Below are 20,045 nucleotides of genomic sequence, written 5' to 3' on the forward strand. Positions count from 1 at the left end.
ATAGTTCGTGACGCCACCTGTGGTGTTTGGCAAGGGAGATGCTAAGCCGACGCTGCAGACAGATCCTCTGGGACAGATGGTGGGATGCAGCAATGGTGGTATAGCCCTCCACAGGCAGGGCTGTTGTCCCAGGGAAGTGTAGATGGGGGGACACCTTGATGGTGTAGTGTCCGGCGCAGGGAATGTAGCAGTGCTGGCGGACACAAGAAGGAATGGAGGACACCAGGGCTTGCAGTCTCAACGCTTTACTCACAGTTCTTGGTAACCACTGGTGCCCGCTTCCATGCCGTGTCCTCCGAGGCAGAGACTCAATCAACCTCCCGGGCAAGTTAGGCTTCTCCTCTCCAACACTCCGCCAACATGTACCTTTCCTGAACGACTCCTCTATTGCGCCTTTAGTGTAAAGAGCTCCAGTACCGTGGTACTCTGAAGTTCCTCCTGTCAGATGTTCCTAACAACTCTACTTGTATGACAGACAGCTGTAGCCTCTATCGGGGACTCCTCCCTGAGTCCTGGCTCTCTAGTCGGTTGCTGTTGTGTCCCAAGTCTTAGATGGGAGTAGTGCATTTACAGCCAACTACTCCACCGGTGTCTGCTGCAGAACCATGAGTCCATACAACCTCGAGGACTGGGCCCCGACCTTGCGCTGAGAACCTATAGGCAGGGTTCCTCTTCCAACCCACAACTCCTCTCTGTTCTCCTACTCATTCGTTCCGCGCTGTTCCTTCTCTCTCTTATGGAAGCTTAGGTTGCAGTTCTACGTCTTTCTCCTTCTGTTCCTTTCCTAGGGAGCTCGTTCCACTAAGACCAGTCCTCAGCCTCACCTGACTGACTGTCTTCCTCCGCCTTGACCTCCCGTCAGGCTGACTTCCTGTTAGCCTGCTCTCTGACTCAGACTGATCTGACTGACTTGTAATTCTAAACCTTCCCAACATTTTATACCTAAGTCCTCCCACCTCCCAGCACATCTCGTGTTACGAAGCAAGGACCCACGAAAGGTGCTCTGCTATCCTCTAAGCATGGAGCCGCAATCTGGTCCATTGCTGAACTATCCTGTGTGTGGGTGCAGGTGATGGAGTGTGGAAAGGAGTTCCCAACCTACCTAGTTTGTGGGGCACTACACCTTAGGGAAGGTGCAGTACCTCTGTGGTGGCTGAGCCTCAGGGGCGCCACACATCCCTGGGGTGACCAGCACTTGTCTGCTGCCTCCATCGTATCTCCTGTGCTGGGGCACCTGTGTGACATCCCTGGGGTGACCAGCACTTGTCTGCTGCCTCCATCATATCTCCTGTGCTGGGGCACCTGTGTGACATCCCTGGAGTGACCAGTACTTGTCTGCTGCCTCCATCATGTCTCCTGTGCTGGGGCACCTGTGTGACATCTCTGGGGTGAGCAGCACTTGTCTGCTGCCTCCATCATATCTCCTGTGCTGGGGCACCTGTGTGACATCCCTGGGGTGACCAGCTCTTGTCTGCTGCCTCCATCATATCTCCTGTGTGGGGGCACCTGTGTGACATACCTGGGGTGACCAGCGGATATCAGCTGCCTCCATTATGCATCCTGGCTGGGGAACCTGTGTGACATCCCTGGGGTGACCAGCACTTGTCTGCTGCCTCCATCATGTTTCCTGGCAGGGGCACCTGTGTGACTTCCCTGTGGTGACCAGCACTTGTCTGCTGCCTCCATCATATCTCCTGTGTGGGAGCACCTGTGTGACATCCCTGGGGTGACCAGTACTTGTCTGCTGCCTCCATCATATCTCCTGTGCTGGGGCACCTGTGTGACATCCCTGGGGTGACCAGTGCTTGTCTGCTGCCTCCATCATGTCTCCTCTGCTGGGGCACCTGTGTGACATCCCTGGGGTGACCAGCACTTGTCTGCTGCCTCCATCATATCTCCTGTGTGGGGGCACCTGTGTGACATACCTGGGGTGACCAGCGGATATCAGCTGCCTCCATTATGCCTCCTGGCTGGGGAACCTGTGTGACATCCCTGGGGTGACCAGAACTTGTCTGTTGCCTCCATCATATCTCCTGTGCTGGGGCACCTGTGTGACATCCCTTGGGTGACCAGTACTTGTCTGTTGCCTCTATCATGTCTCCTCTGCTGGGTCACCTGTGTGACATCCCTGGTGTGACTAGCACTTGTCTGCTGCCTCCATCATATCTCCTGTGCTGGGGAACCTGTGTGACATCCCTGGGATGACCAGCACTTGTCTGCTGCCTCCATCATATCTCCTGTGTGGGGGCACCTGTGTGACATACTTGGGGTGACCAGCGGATATCAGCTGCCACCATTATGCCTCCTGGCTGGGGGCACCCGTGTGACATCCCTGGGGTGACCAGCGGATGTCAGCTGCCTCCATTATGCCTCCTGTGCTGGGGCACCCGTGTGACATCCCTGGGGTGACCAGTACTTGTCTGCTGCCTCCATCATATCTCCTGGCTGGGGGCACCTGTGTGACATCCCTGGGGTGAGCAGCACTTGTCAGCTGCTTCCATCATGTCTCCTGGCTGGGGGCACCTGTGTGACATCCCTGGGGTGACCAGCGGATGTCAGCTGCCTCCATTATGCCTCCTGTGCTGGGGCACCTGTGTGACATCCCTGGGGTGACCAGCACTTGTCTGCTGCCTCCATCATGTCTCCTGGCTGGGGGCACCTGTGTGACATCCCTGGGGTGACCAGCACTTGTCAGCTGCCTCCATTATGCCTCCTGGCTGGGGGCACTTGTGTGACTTCCCTGGGGTGACCAGCGGATGTCAGCTGCCTCCATTATGCCTCCTGTGCTGGGGCACCCGTGTGACATCCCTAGGGTGACCAGCACTTGTCTGCTGCCTCCATCATGTCTCCTGGCTGGGGGCACCTGTGTGACATCCCTGGGGTGACCAGTACTTGTCTGCTGCCTCCATCATATCTCCTGTGCTGCGGCACCTGTGTGACATCCCTGGGGTGAGAAGCACTTGTCAGCTGCCTCCATTATGCCTCCTGGCTGGGGGCACCCGTGTGACATCCCTGGGGTGACCAGCACTTGTCTGCTGCCTCCATCATATCTCCTGGCTGGGGCACCTGTCTGACATCCCTGGGGTGAGCAGCACTTGTCAGCTGCTTCCATCATGCCTCCTGGCTGGGGCACCCGTGTGACATCCCTGGGGTGACCAGCGGATGTCTGCTGCTTCCATCATGCCTCCTGTGCTGGGGCACCCGTGTGACATCCCTGGGGTGACCAGCGGATGTCTGCTGCCTCCATCATATCTCCTGTGCTGGGGCACCTGTGTGACATCCCTGGGGTGACCAGTGCTTGTCTGCTGCCTCCATCATGTCTCCTCTGCTGGGGCACCTGTGTGACATCCCTGGGGTGACCAGCACTTGTCTGCTGCCTCCATCATATCTCCTGTGTGGGGGCACCTGTGTGACATACCTGGGGTGACCAGCGGATATCAGCTGCCTCCATTATGCCTCCTGGCTGGGGAACCTGTGTGACATCCCTGGGGTGACCAGAACTTGTCTGTTGCCTCCATCATATCTCCTGTGCTGGGGCACCTGTGTGACATCCCTTGGGTGACCAGTACTTGTCTGTTGCCTCTATCATGTCTCCTCTGCTGGGTCACCTGTGTGACATCCCTGGTGTGACTAGCACTTGTCTGCTGCCTCCATCATATCTCCTGTGCTGGGGAACCTGTGTGACATCCCTGGGGTGACCAGCACTTGTCTGCTGCCTCCATCATATCTCCTGTGTGGGGGCACCTGTGTGACATACTTGGGGTGACCAGCGGATATCAGCTGCCTCCATTATGCCTCCTGGCTGGGGGCACCCGTGTGACATCCCTGGGGTGACCAGCGGATGTCAGCTGCCTCCATTATGCCTCCTGTGCTGGGGCACCCGTGTGACATCCCTGGGGTGACCAGTACTTGTCTGCTGCCTCCATCATATCTCCTGGCTGGGGGCACCTGTGTGACATCCCTGGGGTGAGCAGCACTTGTCAGCTGCTTCCATCATGTCTCCTGGCTGGGGGCACCTGTGTGACATCCCTGGGGTGACCAGCGGATGTCAGCTGCCTCCATTATGCCTCCTGTGCTGGGGCACCTGTGTGACATCCCTGGGGTGACCAGCACTTGTCTGCTGCCTCCATCATGTCTCCTGGCTGGGGGCACCTGTGTGACATCCCTGGGGTGACCAGCACTTGTCAGCTGCCTCCATTATGCCTCCTGGCTGGGGGCACTTGTGTGACTTCCCTGGGGTGACCAGCGGATGTCAGCTGCCTCCATTATGCCTCCTGTGCTGGGGCACCCGTGTGACATCCCTAAGGTGACCAGCACTTGTCTGCTGCCTCCATCATGTCTCCTGGCTGGGGGCACCTGTGTGACATCCCTGGGGTGACCAGTACTTGTCTGCTGCCTCCATCATATCTCCTGTGCTGCGGCACCTGTGTGACATCCCTGGGGTGAGTAGCACTTGTCAGCTGCCTCCATTATGCCTCCTGGCTGGGGGCACCCGTGTGACATCCCTGGGGTGACCAGCACTTGTCTGCTGCCTCCATCATATCTCCTGGCTGAGGCACCTGTCTGACATCCCTGGGGTGAGCAGCACTTGTCAGCTGCTTCCATCATGCCTCCTGGCTGGGGCACCCGTGTGACATCCCTGGGGTGACCAGCGGATGTCTGCTGCTTCCATCATGCCTCCTGTGCTGGGGCACCCGTGTGACATCCCTGGGGTGACCAGCGGATGTCTGCTGCCTCCATCATATCTCCTGTGCTGGGGCACCTGTGTGACATCCCTTGGGTGACCAGTACTTGTCTGTTGCCTCTATCATGTCTCCTCTGCTGGGTCACCTGTGTGACATCCCTGGTGTGACTAGCACTTGTCTGCTGCCTCCATCATATCTCCTGTGCTGGGGAACCTGTGTGACATCCCTGGGGTGACCAGCACTTGTCTGCTGCCTCCATCATATCTCCTGTGTGGGGGCACCTGTGTGACATACTTGGGGTGACCAGCGGATATCAGCTGCCTCCATTATGCCTCCTGGCTGGGGGCACCCGTGTGACATCCCTGGGGTGACCAGCGGATGTCAGCTGCCTCCATTATGCCTCCTGTGCTGGGGCACCCGTGTGACATCCCTGGGGTGACCAGTACTTGTCTGCTGCCTCCATCATATCTCCTGGCTGGGGGCACCTGTGTGACATCCCTGGGGTGAGCAGCACTTGTCAGCTGCTTCCATCATGTCTCCTGGCTGGGGGCACCTGTGTGACATCCCTGGGGTGACCAGCGGATGTCAGCTGCCTCCATTATGCCTCCTGTGCTGGGGCACCTGTGTGACATCCCTGGGGTGACCAGCACTTGTCTGCTGCCTCCATCATGTCTCCTGGCTGGGGGCACCTGTGTGACATCCCTGGGGTGACCAGCACTTGTCAGCTGCCTCCATTATGCCTCCTGGCTGGGGGCACTTGTGTGACTTCCCTGGGGTGACCAGCGGATGTCAGCTGCCTCCATTATGCCTCCTGTGCTGGGGCACCCGTGTGACATCCCTAAGGTGACCAGCACTTGTCTGCTGCCTCCATCATGTCTCCTGGCTGGGGGCACCTGTGTGACATCCCTGGGGTGACCAGTACTTGTCTGCTGCCTCCATCATATCTCCTGTGCTGCGGCACCTGTGTGACATCCCTGGGGTGAGTAGCACTTGTCAGCTGCCTCCATTATGCCTCCTGGCTGGGGGCACCCGTGTGACATCCCTGGGGTGACCAGCACTTGTCTGCTGCCTCCATCATATCTCCTGGCTGAGGCACCTGTCTGACATCCCTGGGGTGAGCAGCACTTGTCAGCTGCTTCCATCATGCCTCCTGGCTGGGGCACCCGTGTGACATCCCTGGGGTGACCAGCGGATGTCTGCTGCTTCCATCATGCCTCCTGTGCTGGGGCACCCGTGTGACATCCCTGGGGTGACCAGCGGATGTCTGCTGCCTCCATCATATCTCCTGTGCTGGGGCACCTGTGTGACATCCCTGGGGTGACCAGTGCTTGTCTGCTGCCTCCATCATGTCTCCTCTGCTGGGGCACCTGTGTGACATCCCTGGGGTGACCAGCACTTGTCTGCTGCCTCCATCATATCTCCTGTGTGGGGGCACCTGTGTGACATACCTGGGGTGACCAGCGGATATCAGCTGCCTCCATTATGCCTCCTGGCTGGGGAACCTGTGTGACATCCCTGGGGTGACCAGAACTTGTCTGTTGCCTCCATCATATCTCCTGTGCTGGGGCACCTGTGTGACATCCCTTGGGTGACCAGTACTTGTCTGTTGCCTCTATCATGTCTCCTCTGCTGGGTCACCTGTGTGACATCCCTGGTGTGACTAGCACTTGTCTGCTGCCTCCATCATATCTCCTGTGCTGGGGAACCTGTGTGACATCCCTGGGGTGACCAGCACTTGTCTGCTGCCTCCATCATATCTCCTGTGTGGGGGCACCTGTGTGACATACTTGGGGTGACCAGCGGATATCAGCTGCCTCCATTATGCCTCCTGGCTGGGGGCACCCGTGTGACATCCCTGGGGTGACCAGCGGATGTCAGCTGCCTCCATTATGCCTCCTGTGCTGGGGCACCCGTGTGACATCCCTGGGGTGACCAGTACTTGTCTGCTGCCTCCATCATATCTCCTGGCTGGGGGCACCTGTGTGACATCCCTGGGGTGAGCAGCACTTGTCAGCTGCTTCCATCATGTCTCCTGGCTGGGGGCACCTGTGTGACATCCCTGGGGTGACCAGCGGATGTCAGCTGCCTCCATTATGCCTCCTGTGCTGGGGCACCTGTGTGACATCCCTGGGGTGACCAGCACTTGTCTGCTGCCTCCATCATGTCTCCTGGCTGGGGGCACCTGTGTGACATCCCTGGGGTGACCAGCACTTGTCAGCTGCCTCCATTATGCCTCCTGGCTGGGGGCACTTGTGTGACTTCCCTGGGGTGACCAGCGGATGTCAGCTGCCTCCATTATGCCTCCTGTGCTGGGGCACCCGTGTGACATCCCTAGGGTGACCAGCACTTGTCTGCTGCCTCCATCATGTCTCCTGGCTGGGGGCACCTGTGTGACATCCCTGGGGTGACCAGTACTTGTCTGCTGCCTCCATCATATCTCCTGTGCTGCGGCACCTGTGTGACATCCCTGGGGTGAGTAGCACTTGTCAGCTGCCTCCATTATGCCTCCTGGCTGGGGGCACCCGTGTGACATCCCTGGGGTGACCAGCACTTGTCTGCTGCCTCCATCATATCTCCTGGCTGGGGCACCTGTCTGACATCCCTGGGGTGAGCAGCACTTGTCAGCTGCTTCCATCATGTCTCCTGGCTGGGGCACCTGTGTGACATCCCTGGGGTGACCAGCGGATGTCAGCTGCCTCCACTATGCCTCCTGGCTGGGGCACCTGTGTGACATCCCTGAGGTGACCAGTACTTGTCTGCTGCTTCCATCATGTCTCCTCTGCTGGGGCACCCGTGTGACATCCCTGGGGTGTCCAGCGGATGTCTGCTGCCTCCATTATGCCTCCTTGGCTGGGGCACCCGTGTGACATCCCTGGGGTGACCAGTACTTGTCAGCTGCTTCCATCATGTCTCCTGGCTGGGGGCACCGGTGTGACATACCTGGGGTGACCAGCGGATGTCAGCTGCCTCCATCATGCCTCCTTGGCTGGGGCACCCGTGTGACATCCCTGGGGTGACCAGCACTTGTCTGCTGCCTCCACTATGCCTCCTGGCTGGGGCACCCGTGTGACATCCCTGGGGTGACCAGCGGATGTCTGCTGCTTCCATCATGCCTCCTGTGCTGGGGCACCCGTGTGACATCCCTGGGGTGACCAGCGGATGTCTGCTGCCTCCATCATATCTCCTGTGCTGGGGCACCCGTGTGACATCCCTGGGGTGACCAGCGGATGTCAGCTGCCTCCATCATGCCTCCTTGGCTGGGGCACCCGTGTGACATCCCTGGGGTGACCAGCACTTGTCTGCTGCTTCCATCATGTCTCCTGGCTGGGGCACCTGTGTGACATCCCTGGGGTGACCAGCACTTGTCTGCTGCTTCCATCATGCCTCCTTGGCTGGGGCACCCGTGTGACATCCCTGGGGTGACCAGTACTTGTCAGCTGCCTCCATCATGCCTCCTTGGCTGGGGCACCCGTGTGACATCCCTGGGGTGACCAGCACTTGTCTGCTGCTTCCATCATGCCTCCTGTGCTGGGGCACCCGTGTGACATCCCTGGGGTGACCAGCACTTGTCTGCTGCTTCCATCATGCCTCCTGTGCTGGGGCACCCGTGTGACATCCCTGGGGTGACCAGCACTTGTCTGCTGCCTCCATATCTCCTGGCTGGGGCACCTGTCTGACATCCCTGGGGTGAGCAGCACTTGTCAGCTGCTTCCATCATGTCTCCTGGCGGGGGCACCTGTGTGACATCCCTGGGGTGACCAGCGGATGTCAGCTGCCTCCACTATGCCTCCTGGCTGGGGCACCTGTGTGACATCCCTGAGGTGACCAGTACTTGTCTGCTGCTTCCATCATGTCTCCTCTGCTGGGGCACCCGTGTGACATCCCTGGGGTGTCCAGCGGATGTCTGCTGCCTCCATTATGCCTTCTTGGCTGGGGCACCCGTGTGACATCCCTGGGGTGACCAGTACTTGTCAGCTGCTTCCATCATGTCTCCTGGCTGGGGGCACCGGTGTGACATACCTGGGGTGACCAGCGGATGTCAGCTGCCTCCATCATGCCTCCTTGGCTGGGGCACCCGTGTGACATCCCTGGGGTGACCAGCACTTGTCTGCTGCCTCCACTATGCCTCCTGGCTGGGGCACCCGTGTGACATCCCTGGGGTGACCAGCGGATGTCTGCTGCTTCCATCATGCCTCCTGTGCTGGGGCACCCGTGTGACATCCCTGGGGTGACCAGCGGATGTCTGCTGCCTCCATCATATCTCCTGTGCTGGGGCACCCGTGTGACATCCCTGGGGTGACCAGCGGATGTCAGCTGCCTCCATCATGCCTCCTTGGCTGGGGCACCCATGTGACATCCCTGGGGTGACCAGCACTTGTCTGCTGCTTCCATCATGTCTCCTGGCTGGGGCACCTGTGTGACATCCCTGGGGTGACCAGCACTTGTCTGCTGCTTCCATCATACCTCCTTGGCTGGGGCACCCGTGTGACATCCCTGGGGTGACCAGTACTTGTCAGTTGCCTCCATCATGCCTCCTTGGCTGGGGCACCCGTGTGACATCCCTGGGGTGACCAGCACTTGTCTGCTGCATCCATCATGCCTCCTGTGCTGGGGCACCCGTGTGACATCCCTGGGGTGACCAGCGGATGTCTGCTGCCTCCATCATATCTCCTGTGCTGGGGCACCCGTGTGACATCCCTGGGGTGACCAGCGGATGTCAGCTGCCTCCATCATGCCTCCTTGGCTGGGGCACCTGTGTGACATCCCTGGGGTGACCAGCACTTGTCTGCTGCTTCCATCATGCCTCCTTGGCTGGGGCACCCGTGTGACATCCCTGGGGTGACCAGCACTTGTCTGCTGCTTCCATCATGACTCCTTGGCTGGGGCACCCGTGTGACTTCCCTGGGGTGACTAGCGGATGTCAGCTGCCTCCATCATGCCTCCTTGGCTGGGGCACCCGTGTGACATCCCTGGGGTGACCAGCACTTGTCTGCTGCTTCCATCATGCCTCCTTGGCTGGGGCACCCGTGTGACATCCCTGGGGTGACCAGCACTTGTCTGCTGCTTCCATCATGCCTCCTTGGCTGGGGCACCCGTGTGACATCCCTAGGGTGACCAGCAGTTGTCTGCTGCCTCCATCATGCCTCCTGCCAGGCTCGGAATCCATCCTGCCCTAGCTTCCTCTTCCCAGACGTCACATCACAATTTACCTCAGGATGACGTCCCTCATGTTTCCCCATTCCACCTCTGTTATTTCCGACACACATCCCGCATCTGCCCGCCCATATGTGACTCCTTCCCTCCCGCTGTTCGGGCACTGACGCCTGCGGGAGACTGACTGACCGGAGCCATGCCAATCTGCCTTCTGGGCACCGTTTACCTGTGGGCGCTCGTCAGTGGGCAAAACCCCCAATGGACCACGCAGAAAGTAAGTGCATCTCTGAGTGATTCCTGCTGCCAGCACGGGAAAAGGCGCCAGTGTCTCCGGAGTATGGAGCCACTGCCGGCTCTTACCGGCCAGGAGACGATGGGGAAGGTGCTTGTGTTTCTGAAGGGAGATGATGTCCTGGTGCCTCTGCCCTGAGGAGACATAGTGCTGGTAATGGAGGCATTTCTTGGTGGGTAACACTGTACAACTACCATCTTATCAGCTTCCAGACGAGGCTGAAGTTGGTTTCTTATTCGTCCAGTTTCTTATTCTGCATTTTTTTTCTTTTGTTTTTTTTTATTGTTTTTTTTATAGGTTTAACAACAAAAAATAAGCATCACAATAATAACTTACAATGCAGCGAGGTGCCCTGATGCGAATACACTTAAAAACAGCTACAAAAAGTATAAAACTGGCACAAAAATGAGCATCAAAGCGGGCACCAAAGAGCGTTGAAGAAAGGGTTAAATAACTTTGGGCCACAGATCTCACACTGCAGATATATAGAACAGGGAGCTCCACATCAAATCCTGGTCTCTCCAGTCTAGCCCAAATGAGTTGTGGGCATCACAACTGGCATCAAAGTGGGCAGTCAATTTTGGCTATTTGAATAAGTAACTGGTGTTTTTAAGGGGTTAAATGACTTTGGGCCACTGATCTCACACTAAGAATACACAGATAGTGATGCCCTGCATCAACCCCAGGTCCCTCTAGCCTGGCCCAAATGGGTTCTGGGCATCAGAATTGGCATCAAAGTGGGCAGCCAGTCGATTTTCACCCATTTGAATAAGTAACTGATGCTTCTAAGGGGTTAAATGACTTTGGGCCACTGATCTCACACTAAGAATACATAGATAGTGTTCCCCCGGATCAAACCCAGGTCCTTACAGCCTGGCCCAAATGGGTTCTTGGCACCAGAACTGGCATCAAAGCCATTTAACCCCTTAAAAACATCACTTATTCAAATCTTTGAAAATCGTCTGTTTGCCCACTTTGATGCCAATTCTGATGCCCAGAACCCATTTGGGCCAGGCTGGAGGGACCTGGGTTTGATGCAGGGCATCATTGTCTGTGTATTCTTAGTGTGAGATCAGTGACCCAAAGTCATTTAAGCCCTTAAAAACATCAGTTACATATTCAAATGGCCAAAATTGGCTGTCTGCCCACTTTGATGCCAGTTATGATGCCCAGACCCATTTGGGCCAGGCTGGAGAAACCAGGTTTTGATGTGGGGCTCCCTGTTCTATATGTCTGCAGTGTGAGATCAGTGGCCCAAAATCATTTAACCCTTTTTTCAACGCTCTTTGGTGCCCAATTCGATGCCCATTTTTGTGCCCGTTTTATAGTTTTTGTAGTTGTTTTTAAGTGTATTCACATCAGGGCACCTCACTGCATTGTGTTTTATTATTGTGATGCTTAGTTTTTGTTGTTAAACCTATAAAAAACAGAAAAGAAACAATTGCCGAATAACAAACCAACTTCAGCTCTGAATAAGAAACTAGACGATTCTAAGTGCACACGTAGCAGAAAATTTCTGCTGGAAAACCTGACTCCCTTCCCAGAAACCGCGCTCTTTTTTCTGCGCGGTTTTTATGCGTTTCTTCCGTGCGTTTTCAAAACGCATAGAAATAGCCAGAAACGCGGAAAATCCGCAAAATTAATGAGCATGCTGCGTTTTTTACCGCGATGCGGTTTTTTTCGCGGTAAAAAACGCATCAGTATGCACAAAAAGTGCAAAATGCATAGAAATGACTGGGAAGCTTATTTTTAGCAGTTTTATAGCGGTTTTATTGGAGAACCCGCTAAAAATACCGCTAAAAAAACGCTGTGTGTGAACACAGCCTAAGAAACCAACTTCAGCCTCGTAGCTTCCAGTGGTTAAGAAGTGTTGTAAATGGCATTGTGCCAAGTGTTACACAGGCAATACTTCTGTAAGGATGTCCCCTCAGTGCAGTACAGCTGCCATACAGCACTGAGCTACATGCCAGGCATACAGCGTCACTTTTCTTCTTTCAGGACTTGTCTGAGCTTGTTCTTGCATTGGTGAACCTGAAGCCAAGGCGCTCTGTCTTCATGTCTGTGAAGTGTGTTGGTGCACCTGAAGCCAAGTCTCACTGTCTTCATGTCTGTGATGTGTGTGTTGGTGCACCTGAAGCCAAGTCTCACTGTCTTCATGTCTGTGATGTGTGTTGGTGCACCTGAAGCCAAGTCTCACTGTCTTCATGTCTGTGATGTGTGATGGTGCACCTGAAGCCAAGGCGCTCTGTCTTCATGTCTGTGATGTGTGTTGATGGACCTGAAACCAAAGCTAACTGTATTCCCTGTCTGTGATCTGTGTTGGTGAACCTGAAGCCAAGGCGCTCTGTCTTCATGTCTGTGATGTGTGTTGGTGCACCTGAAGCCAAATTTACTGTCTTCATGTCTGTGATGTGTGTTGGTGCACCAGAAGCCAAGTCACTCTGTCTTCATGTCTGTGATGTGTGATGGTGCACCAGAAGCCAAATTTACTGTCTTCATGTCTGTGATATGTGTTGGTGCACCTGTAGCCAAAGCTCACTGTCTTGATGTCTGTGATGTGTGTTGGTGCACCTGAAGCCAAAGATGCATTGTCTTCATGTCTGTGATGTGTGTTGGTGCATTTGAAGCCAAGGCGCTCTGTCTTCATGTCTGTGATGTGTGTTGGTGCACCAGAAGCCAAGTCACTCTGTCTTCATGTCTGTGATGTGTGTTGGTGCACCTGAAGCCAAATTTACTGTCTTCATGTCTGTGATGTGTGTTGGTGCACCTGTAGCCAAAGCTCACTGTCTTCATGTCTGTGATGTGTGTTGGTGCACCTGAAGCCAAAGATGCATTGTCTTCATGTCTGTGATGTGTGTTGGTGCACTTGAAGCCAAGGCGCTCTGTCTTCATGTCTGTGATGTGTGTTGGTGCACCGGAAGCCAAAGCCCACTGTCTTCATGTCTGTGAAGTGTGTTGGTGTACCTGCTGCCAAGGCACACTGTCTCCATGTCTGTGATGTGTGTTGGTGCACCTGAAGCCAAGGCGCTCTGTCTTCTTGTCTGTGATGTGTGTTGGTGCACTTGAAGCCAAGGCAAACTATTTTCATGTCTGTGATATGTGTTGGTGTACCTGCTGCCAAGGCACACTGTCTCCATGTCTGTGATGTGTGTTGGTGGTCTTGAAGCCAAGGCGCACTGTCTCCATGTCTGTGATGTGTGTTGATGAACCTGATGCTAAGGCGCACTGTCTTCATATCTGTGATGTGTGTTGGTGCACTTGAAGACAAGGCGCTCTATCTTCATGTCTGTGATGTGTGTTGATGCACCTGAAACCAAAGCTCACTGTCTTCATGTCCGTGATGTGTGTTGGTGTATCTGAAGCCAAGGCGCACTGTCTTCATGTTTGTGATGTGTGTTGGTGCACCTGAAGCTAAGGCACTCTGTCTTCCTGTCTGTGATGTGTGTTGGTGCACTTGAAGTCAAGGCGCTCTGTTTCCATGTCTGTGATGTGTGTTGGTGCACCTGAAGCCAAGGCGCACTGTCTTCATATCTGTGATGTAGAGAATACAGCCGACAGCACACGCCCTTGTAGATTGCACGCTCCAAGGATCCCAGGACCTGATAGGATCAATGGCATAATGTACATAGAACATGAAGAAGGAACAGCATCCGTTCCAGTTGAAGAAACCTTATAGCTTTATTTTGCCATCAATAGATACAACGTTTCGACCAAAACATGGTCTTTATCAAGTACAACAAATAGAACATGAACAAACAAATTAGAACAGACTCCATAATGTAAACATATTCCCAATCCCAGAATCAAATATACTGGGACGAGACAGGACCAAAACTGACATTCGGGACACCCATAGATATTAGAAGACCAAAAAAACAAGGTGTAGATCCCATATATATAAAAGTACAATACTTTATTGGAAAAGGCTAATTCAATATCACAAAAATGACTAGTTACATAATACAGGGGAAGGGTAAGCAAAAATATATGTCACACCAGGTCTGAATGGATATGTAAAGAGGTGGGGGAGCGGCAACTACTGCACATAGATTACAAAAAAGTTACATATGAAATGAGGCCAAAGTTTGTGTTAAAATAAAAAATAAGGAGTAAAGTCACAAGAGACCAATACCCAAGGCTTAGTATAGGAAAACGTTATGGCTAAAAAAGCCAATAGGAACAAGTAATCTCCCCATAAATCACAAAAAGTAGCCACAAAATATCGGTAGCTCCACTCTTACCCATAGTACCTCTACTCAGAATCCCAGGACACGTAGCTGAGTAGAGGTACTATGGGTAAGAGTGGCGCTACTTATATTTTGTGGCTACTTTTTGTGATTACCCCCCATATCATCAGGGGTCAAAACCAACGCTTTTTCTTTGTAACGTTTGACATACTTAATCGGATAACCCCTCTTAACAAATTTATCACACATCTCCTCAAGTCTGGAATCCATTAAAGCCTCATCCTTCACAATTCTCCTAACTCGCAACATCTGACTCCCAAGGTAAAGATTCAACCATCTTCCTTGGATGATTGCTGTTGTACAGGAGAAGGCTATTCCTATCTGTTTCCTTCACGAAAAGATCAGTGCATAGAACTTCATCTTGCTTATACACCATAGTATCAAGAAATTGAACTCGATCAGTAGAATGCGTCAGAGTAAATTTCAATTCAGGGATTATACTATTTAACTCTTCCTGAAATTTCAGCAAATCATCACAACTACCATCCCAGATACAAAACATGTCGTCAATGTAGCGCCACCAGGCTCGGACATGGCGCCAGTAGTTGGAACAGTGCACAAACTGGTCCTCAAATACCGCCATGTAGATGTTCACATAAGTGGGGGCCACATTGGACCCCATGGCGGTACCCCTCACCTGCAGGTAAAAATCATCCCCAAAAAGAAAATAATTCTTCCTGAAACCTAGCAGGGAGAGGACCAGCTGTGCACAACTGGAGGCCATGTCAGTGCCTGACAGAACCACATCGACGGCATGTAATCCCCTATCATGTTCAATGGATGTGTATAGGGAGACCACATCAAAAGAGGCCAATACCGTATCAAAAGTCACTTTACAATCACTAATTTCACTCAAAAAACCATTAGTATCTACAATGTATGATTATGCAGATGTAGCAAAATGTCTCAGGACCTTATCTAAAAAGATGGAAGTATTACTAAAAATTGAACCCCTCCCCGACACTATAGGATGTCCAGATCCTTGTGGATCTTTGGCAAGATATATAGAAGTGGTGTCACAGGATTTTCAATCATCAAAAAATCAAAGAGTTTCTGATCAATGAGTCCATTGTACAGGGGCTCACTGATCAGGAGCCGAAGCTCATTCGAGAATTGCACAGTAGGGTCACAAGGTAATTTGGTATACACAGCTGCATCTGTTAGCTGGCGTAAAATCTCTGCCTTATATTTGATGGTATCCATTATCACTGCAGCCCCACCTTTGTCTGCACTCTTAATAGTAATAGCAGAATTTTTAGACAATTGTGTTAAAGCCTTTCTTTCAGCACTATTGAGGTTTCCCCCTCTAGATTTACAAGAATCCTTTTTCAACTGAAGAAAATCCTTTTCCACCAATTGAATATAAGCTTCAGCAAAATTGTTTTTCACAGGAGGCTGAAAATTACTTCTATTATACAGACCAACACCTTGTAAGGTGAAACCACCAGAGACCACATCATCAGACGTGGAAAGTGTCCCATGTTTATCATATCTGTGATGTCTGTTTGTGCACCTGCAGCTAAGGCACTCTGTCTTCCTGTCTGTGATGTGTGTTGGTGCACTTGAAGTCAAGGCGCTCTGTCTCCATGTCTGTGGTGTGTGTTAGTGCGCCTTGGCTTCAGGTGCACCGTCTTCATATCTGTGATGTCTGTTGGTGCACCTGCAGCTAAGGCACTGTCTTCCAGTCTGTGATGTGTGTTGGTGCACTTGAAGTCAAGGCGCTCTGTCTCCATGTCTGTGATGTGTGTTGGTGCACCTGAAGCCAAGGCACACTGTCTTCATGTCTGTGATGTGTGTTGGTGCACTTGAAGCCAAGGCGTTCTGTCTTTTCTGTGATGTGGGTTGGTGCACTTGAAGCCAAGGCAAACTGTTTTCATGTCTGTGATGTGTGTTGGTGCACTGGAAGCCAAGGCGCACTGTCTTCATGTCTGTGAAGTGTGTTGATGTACCTGCTGCCAAGGCACACTGTCTTCATATCTGTGATGTGTGTTGGTGCACCTGCAGCTAAGGCGCTCTGTCTTCATGTCTGTGATGTGTCTTGGTGCACCTGAAGCCAAGGTGCTGTTACGCGGGGCTTAGGTCAAAGAAGGCTGAAATACCCGGGGCCCCTGCGGAGTCCCTCCAACTAGGGAAAACCCTGTCTGACCCTCAACCCAGGGTTTTTGCTAATGGTGCAAATGCCTGAGCCTCCAACCTTTCCTTATCTCCTGCTCAGCCCTAAGGCCTCTTTCACACTTCCGTTTTTTACAATCAGTCAAAATCCGCCAGGTTTTGAAAAAAACGGATCCGCAATTTTTTTTTGCGAATCCGTTTTTTTCCCCATTGACTTTCATTATTGGCGGATCTTGACTGATTGCCGTCCGTTGCATCCGTTTTTGTGCGGATCCGCCATAATGTTGCTATCCGCCAACATCCTGAAAGATTTCCAAACGGAGCTTGCAACGTTTTTTTGCCCGGCGGATCCTCCAGACACTGATTTAACCCCAAATTCTGTCTGGTTGCCGGCCAAAAAAAAAAAAAAAAAATTCTCTCTCTCTCTCTCCCAGCGATTCCTTTAAATTTCCTCATTTTCCGGATCCGTCAAAAAACGTATCCTGTGCCATCCGTTCACATCAGTTAAGAACGGATCCGCTTGTCTGCCTTTTTGGCGGATTTTAACTGACACAAAAAACTGAAGTGTGAAAGAGGCCTAAGCTGAACCCTCCACCCTCCACCCAGTGAGTCGTCAAACCACCAAAGCCCACACAGTAATGACAGACAGGGAGACTCTCCCGATGATTCTTGGCGGTGATTATTTAACGCGAACTCGGCCAAGGGAAGGAATGTTGACCACTTCTCTTGGTTGTCAGACACAAAACATCGCAAATACTGCTCCAGATTTTGGTTCATGCACTCAGTTTGACCATTTGACTGCGGATGAAACGCCGACGAACGAGACAACTTGATCCCCAATCGTGAGCAAAAAGCTTTCCAAAATTTCGCCACAAACTGGGTACCCCTATCAGACACTATGTCCGACGGAACTCCGTGTAGTCTGACCACCTCCTGCACAAAAACCTGAGCCAACGTCTTCGCGTTGGGCAAGGAAGGCAACAACACAAAATGCGCCATCTTCGAAAATCGATCAACCACCACCAGGATGACCGTGTTCCCCGCCGAGGCAGGCAAGTCCGTGATAAAGTCCATGGAGATTTCTGTCCATGGCCTACTAGGTACCCCCAGAGGCTGTAGAGTGCCAGCAGGACGGGATCTGGGCGACTTGGCCCTGGCGCACGTGCTGCAAGCTGCCACGTACGAGACCACGTCCTGCTGGATCTTTGGCCACCAGAAGCGGCGCGATACCAGCTCCAAGGTGCCCCTAACCCCTGGATGACCGGCCGGGACAGAGTCGTGGTGTTCCCCCAACACCTTAAGACGAAGATGAAGGGGTACGAATGACTTGTTAGCGGGAAGTCCTGGCGGTACCTCCTCCTGGGCCTCGGCAATCTCCGCCTCTACCTCAGTCGTGAGAGCCGAGACCACTACACCTTCCTGGAGGATGGGTACCGGATCTTCCCAAGGTTCTCCCCCCCGGAAAACACCTGGACAAGGCATCCGCCTTGGTGTTTTTAGCCCCAGGACGGTAAGTCACCAGAAAGTTAAATCGAGTAAAAAACAATGCCCAGCGAGCCTGCCTGGGAGACAGACGCTTGACCGACTCCAGATAGAGCAGGTTTTTATGGTCGGTGATGACTGTGACCTGGTGGACCACCCCCTCCAAGAAGTGTCGCCATTCCTCAAAAGCCAATTTGATGGCCAACAACTCCCTGTTGCCGATATCGTAATTCCGTTCGGCAGGCGACAGCTTCTTGGAGAAGTAGGCGCATGGACGCATATTGCTCAAGGACGAGCCCTGTGACAGTACTGCCCCCACTCCCACCTCAGACGCATCGACCTCCACAGTAAAAGGTTTAGATACGTCCGGTTGCACCAGAATGGGGGCTGAAGCAAAACAGTTTTTCAGAAGCTCAAATGCACGCACCGCCACCTCAGACCAGATAGCGAGATTGGTACCTTTTCTCGTCATGTCCGTGAGCGGTTTGGCTATAGTAGAAAAATTCTTAATAAACTTCCTATAATAGTTGGCAAACCCAAGGAACCGCTGGAGCGCTTTTAGATTATCAGGCCGTTCCCATCACAGCACCGCTTGCACCTTCGCGGCGTCCATTTTAAACCCTACGGCGGACACAATATATCCCAAAAAAGGCAACTCCTGAACAAAACACGCATTTTTCAAGCTTAGCATAGAGCTTATTCTCACTGAGCAACTGTAACACCTGCCTGACATGCTCTAAATGAGTGTCCCGGTCGCTCGAATAAATGAGGATATCATCCAGGTACACAATCACAAATTTCCCCAGCACATGAGCGAATACATCATTTATGAAATGTTGGAAAACAGCAGGCGCGGTTGTCAACCCAAATGGCATAACTAGGCTTTCAAAATGACCCTCAGGGGTATTAAACGCCATCTTCCACTCATCCCCCTGACGGACCCTTATGAGGTTGTACGCCCCCCTGAGGTCAAGTTTGGAAAACCACTTCGCACCAGCCACCTGGTTGAACAAATCAGGGATCAGAGGCATCGGGTAGGGGTCACGGACCATAATCTGGTTTAACTCCCGGAAATCCAGACACGGGCGTAACCCCCCATCTTCTTAATGAAGAAAAACCCCGCTGCTACAGGCGAGGATGAAGGCCGGATGTGCCCTTTACTTAGACTCTCCGCGATGTAGTCTTTAAGAGCTTGTCTCTCTGGACCAGAAATACTAAACATCCTAGCCTTTGGCAATTTGGCCCCGGGTTTTAACCTAATCACACAGTCATAGGTTCGATGTGAAGGTAGTACTGAGCAACCCCTCTCAGAGAATACGTCCGCAAAATCCAGCAATGCCTCCGGAAGGCTGGACTTCACGGCGGACACACATGTGGCCAAGCAATTTTCCTGGCAGAAACCACTCCACTGGACTATGTCCTGGGTTCTCCAGTCAATCACCGGGTTGTGCTTGGACAACCATGGGAAACCCAGGACCATTTGTGCTGGGAGATTATTGAGTACCCTACATGTAACCCACTCAGAATGTAGGACCCCAATGTGGAGTTTAACCTCAGCTACAAACTCAGTAATCTCCCCCTGTGGGAGGGGAGCGGCATTAATGGTAACCACGCAAATAGGATGAGGGAGTTTTTCGATCTTAAAACCGGCCGTGCGTGCAAACTCCTCATCCATGAGATTGGTAGTGGAACCGCTATCCACAAACACTGATATTGGTAGCTCTCTGCCCGCAATAATAACCCTGGCAGGGAGCATACATTGAGATACCATCATGGAGGATATGCATACGCTCATTTGGGTCTCCTCCATACCCTCTGAGCTTACCAGTTTTCCGCCGGTGCGACCTTCTTAGGTAGCACAGGACAAGCATTTACATAATGATCTCTTTTACCACAGTAAAAACATGCTCCTTGCTTCCTGAACCCAGGAACGCGACGCTTAACATGTGATACCCCAGCGATTTGCATAGGTTCCGTGGGCTCACCTGCAGCAACCACACTTGCACCCCTGCTTTCCCCCAGGGGCAGCGTCTCCTGCGCCCCCTGACGCAAACGGCGATCAATACGAATAAC

The 20,045-nt window shown here is 53.0% G+C and overlaps 1 protein-coding gene across 3 annotated transcripts in view; it reads left to right on the top strand.

Annotated features, from left to right (window-relative positions):
- Positions 1 to 9,732: 9,732 nt before the first annotated feature.
- Positions 9,733 to 20,045, top strand: part of QPCT (glutaminyl-peptide cyclotransferase) — a 217,984-nt gene continuing 207,671 nt past the window's right edge. Inside the window, exon 1 of one of the 3 annotated variants that reach the window (XR_012226897.1) lies at positions 9,733 to 10,113. Coding sequence is in view for 2 of the 3 variants with exons in the window: in XM_073560131.1 (XP_073416232.1) it covers positions 10,036 to 10,113 (78 nt within the window). In the remaining variant the exon portion in view is untranslated. The remainder of the gene's footprint in view (positions 10,114 to 20,045) is intronic. The other 2 variants (XM_073560131.1, XM_073560130.1) reach the window with 2 other exon arrangements.

Source organism: Dendrobates tinctorius, unplaced genomic scaffold (genome assembly GCF_039654945.1).
Source record: "Dendrobates tinctorius isolate UK_male_01 unplaced genomic scaffold, ASM3965494v1 ptg000293l, whole genome shotgun sequence".
Taxonomy (NCBI): domain Eukaryota; kingdom Metazoa; phylum Chordata; class Amphibia; order Anura; family Dendrobatidae; genus Dendrobates; species Dendrobates tinctorius.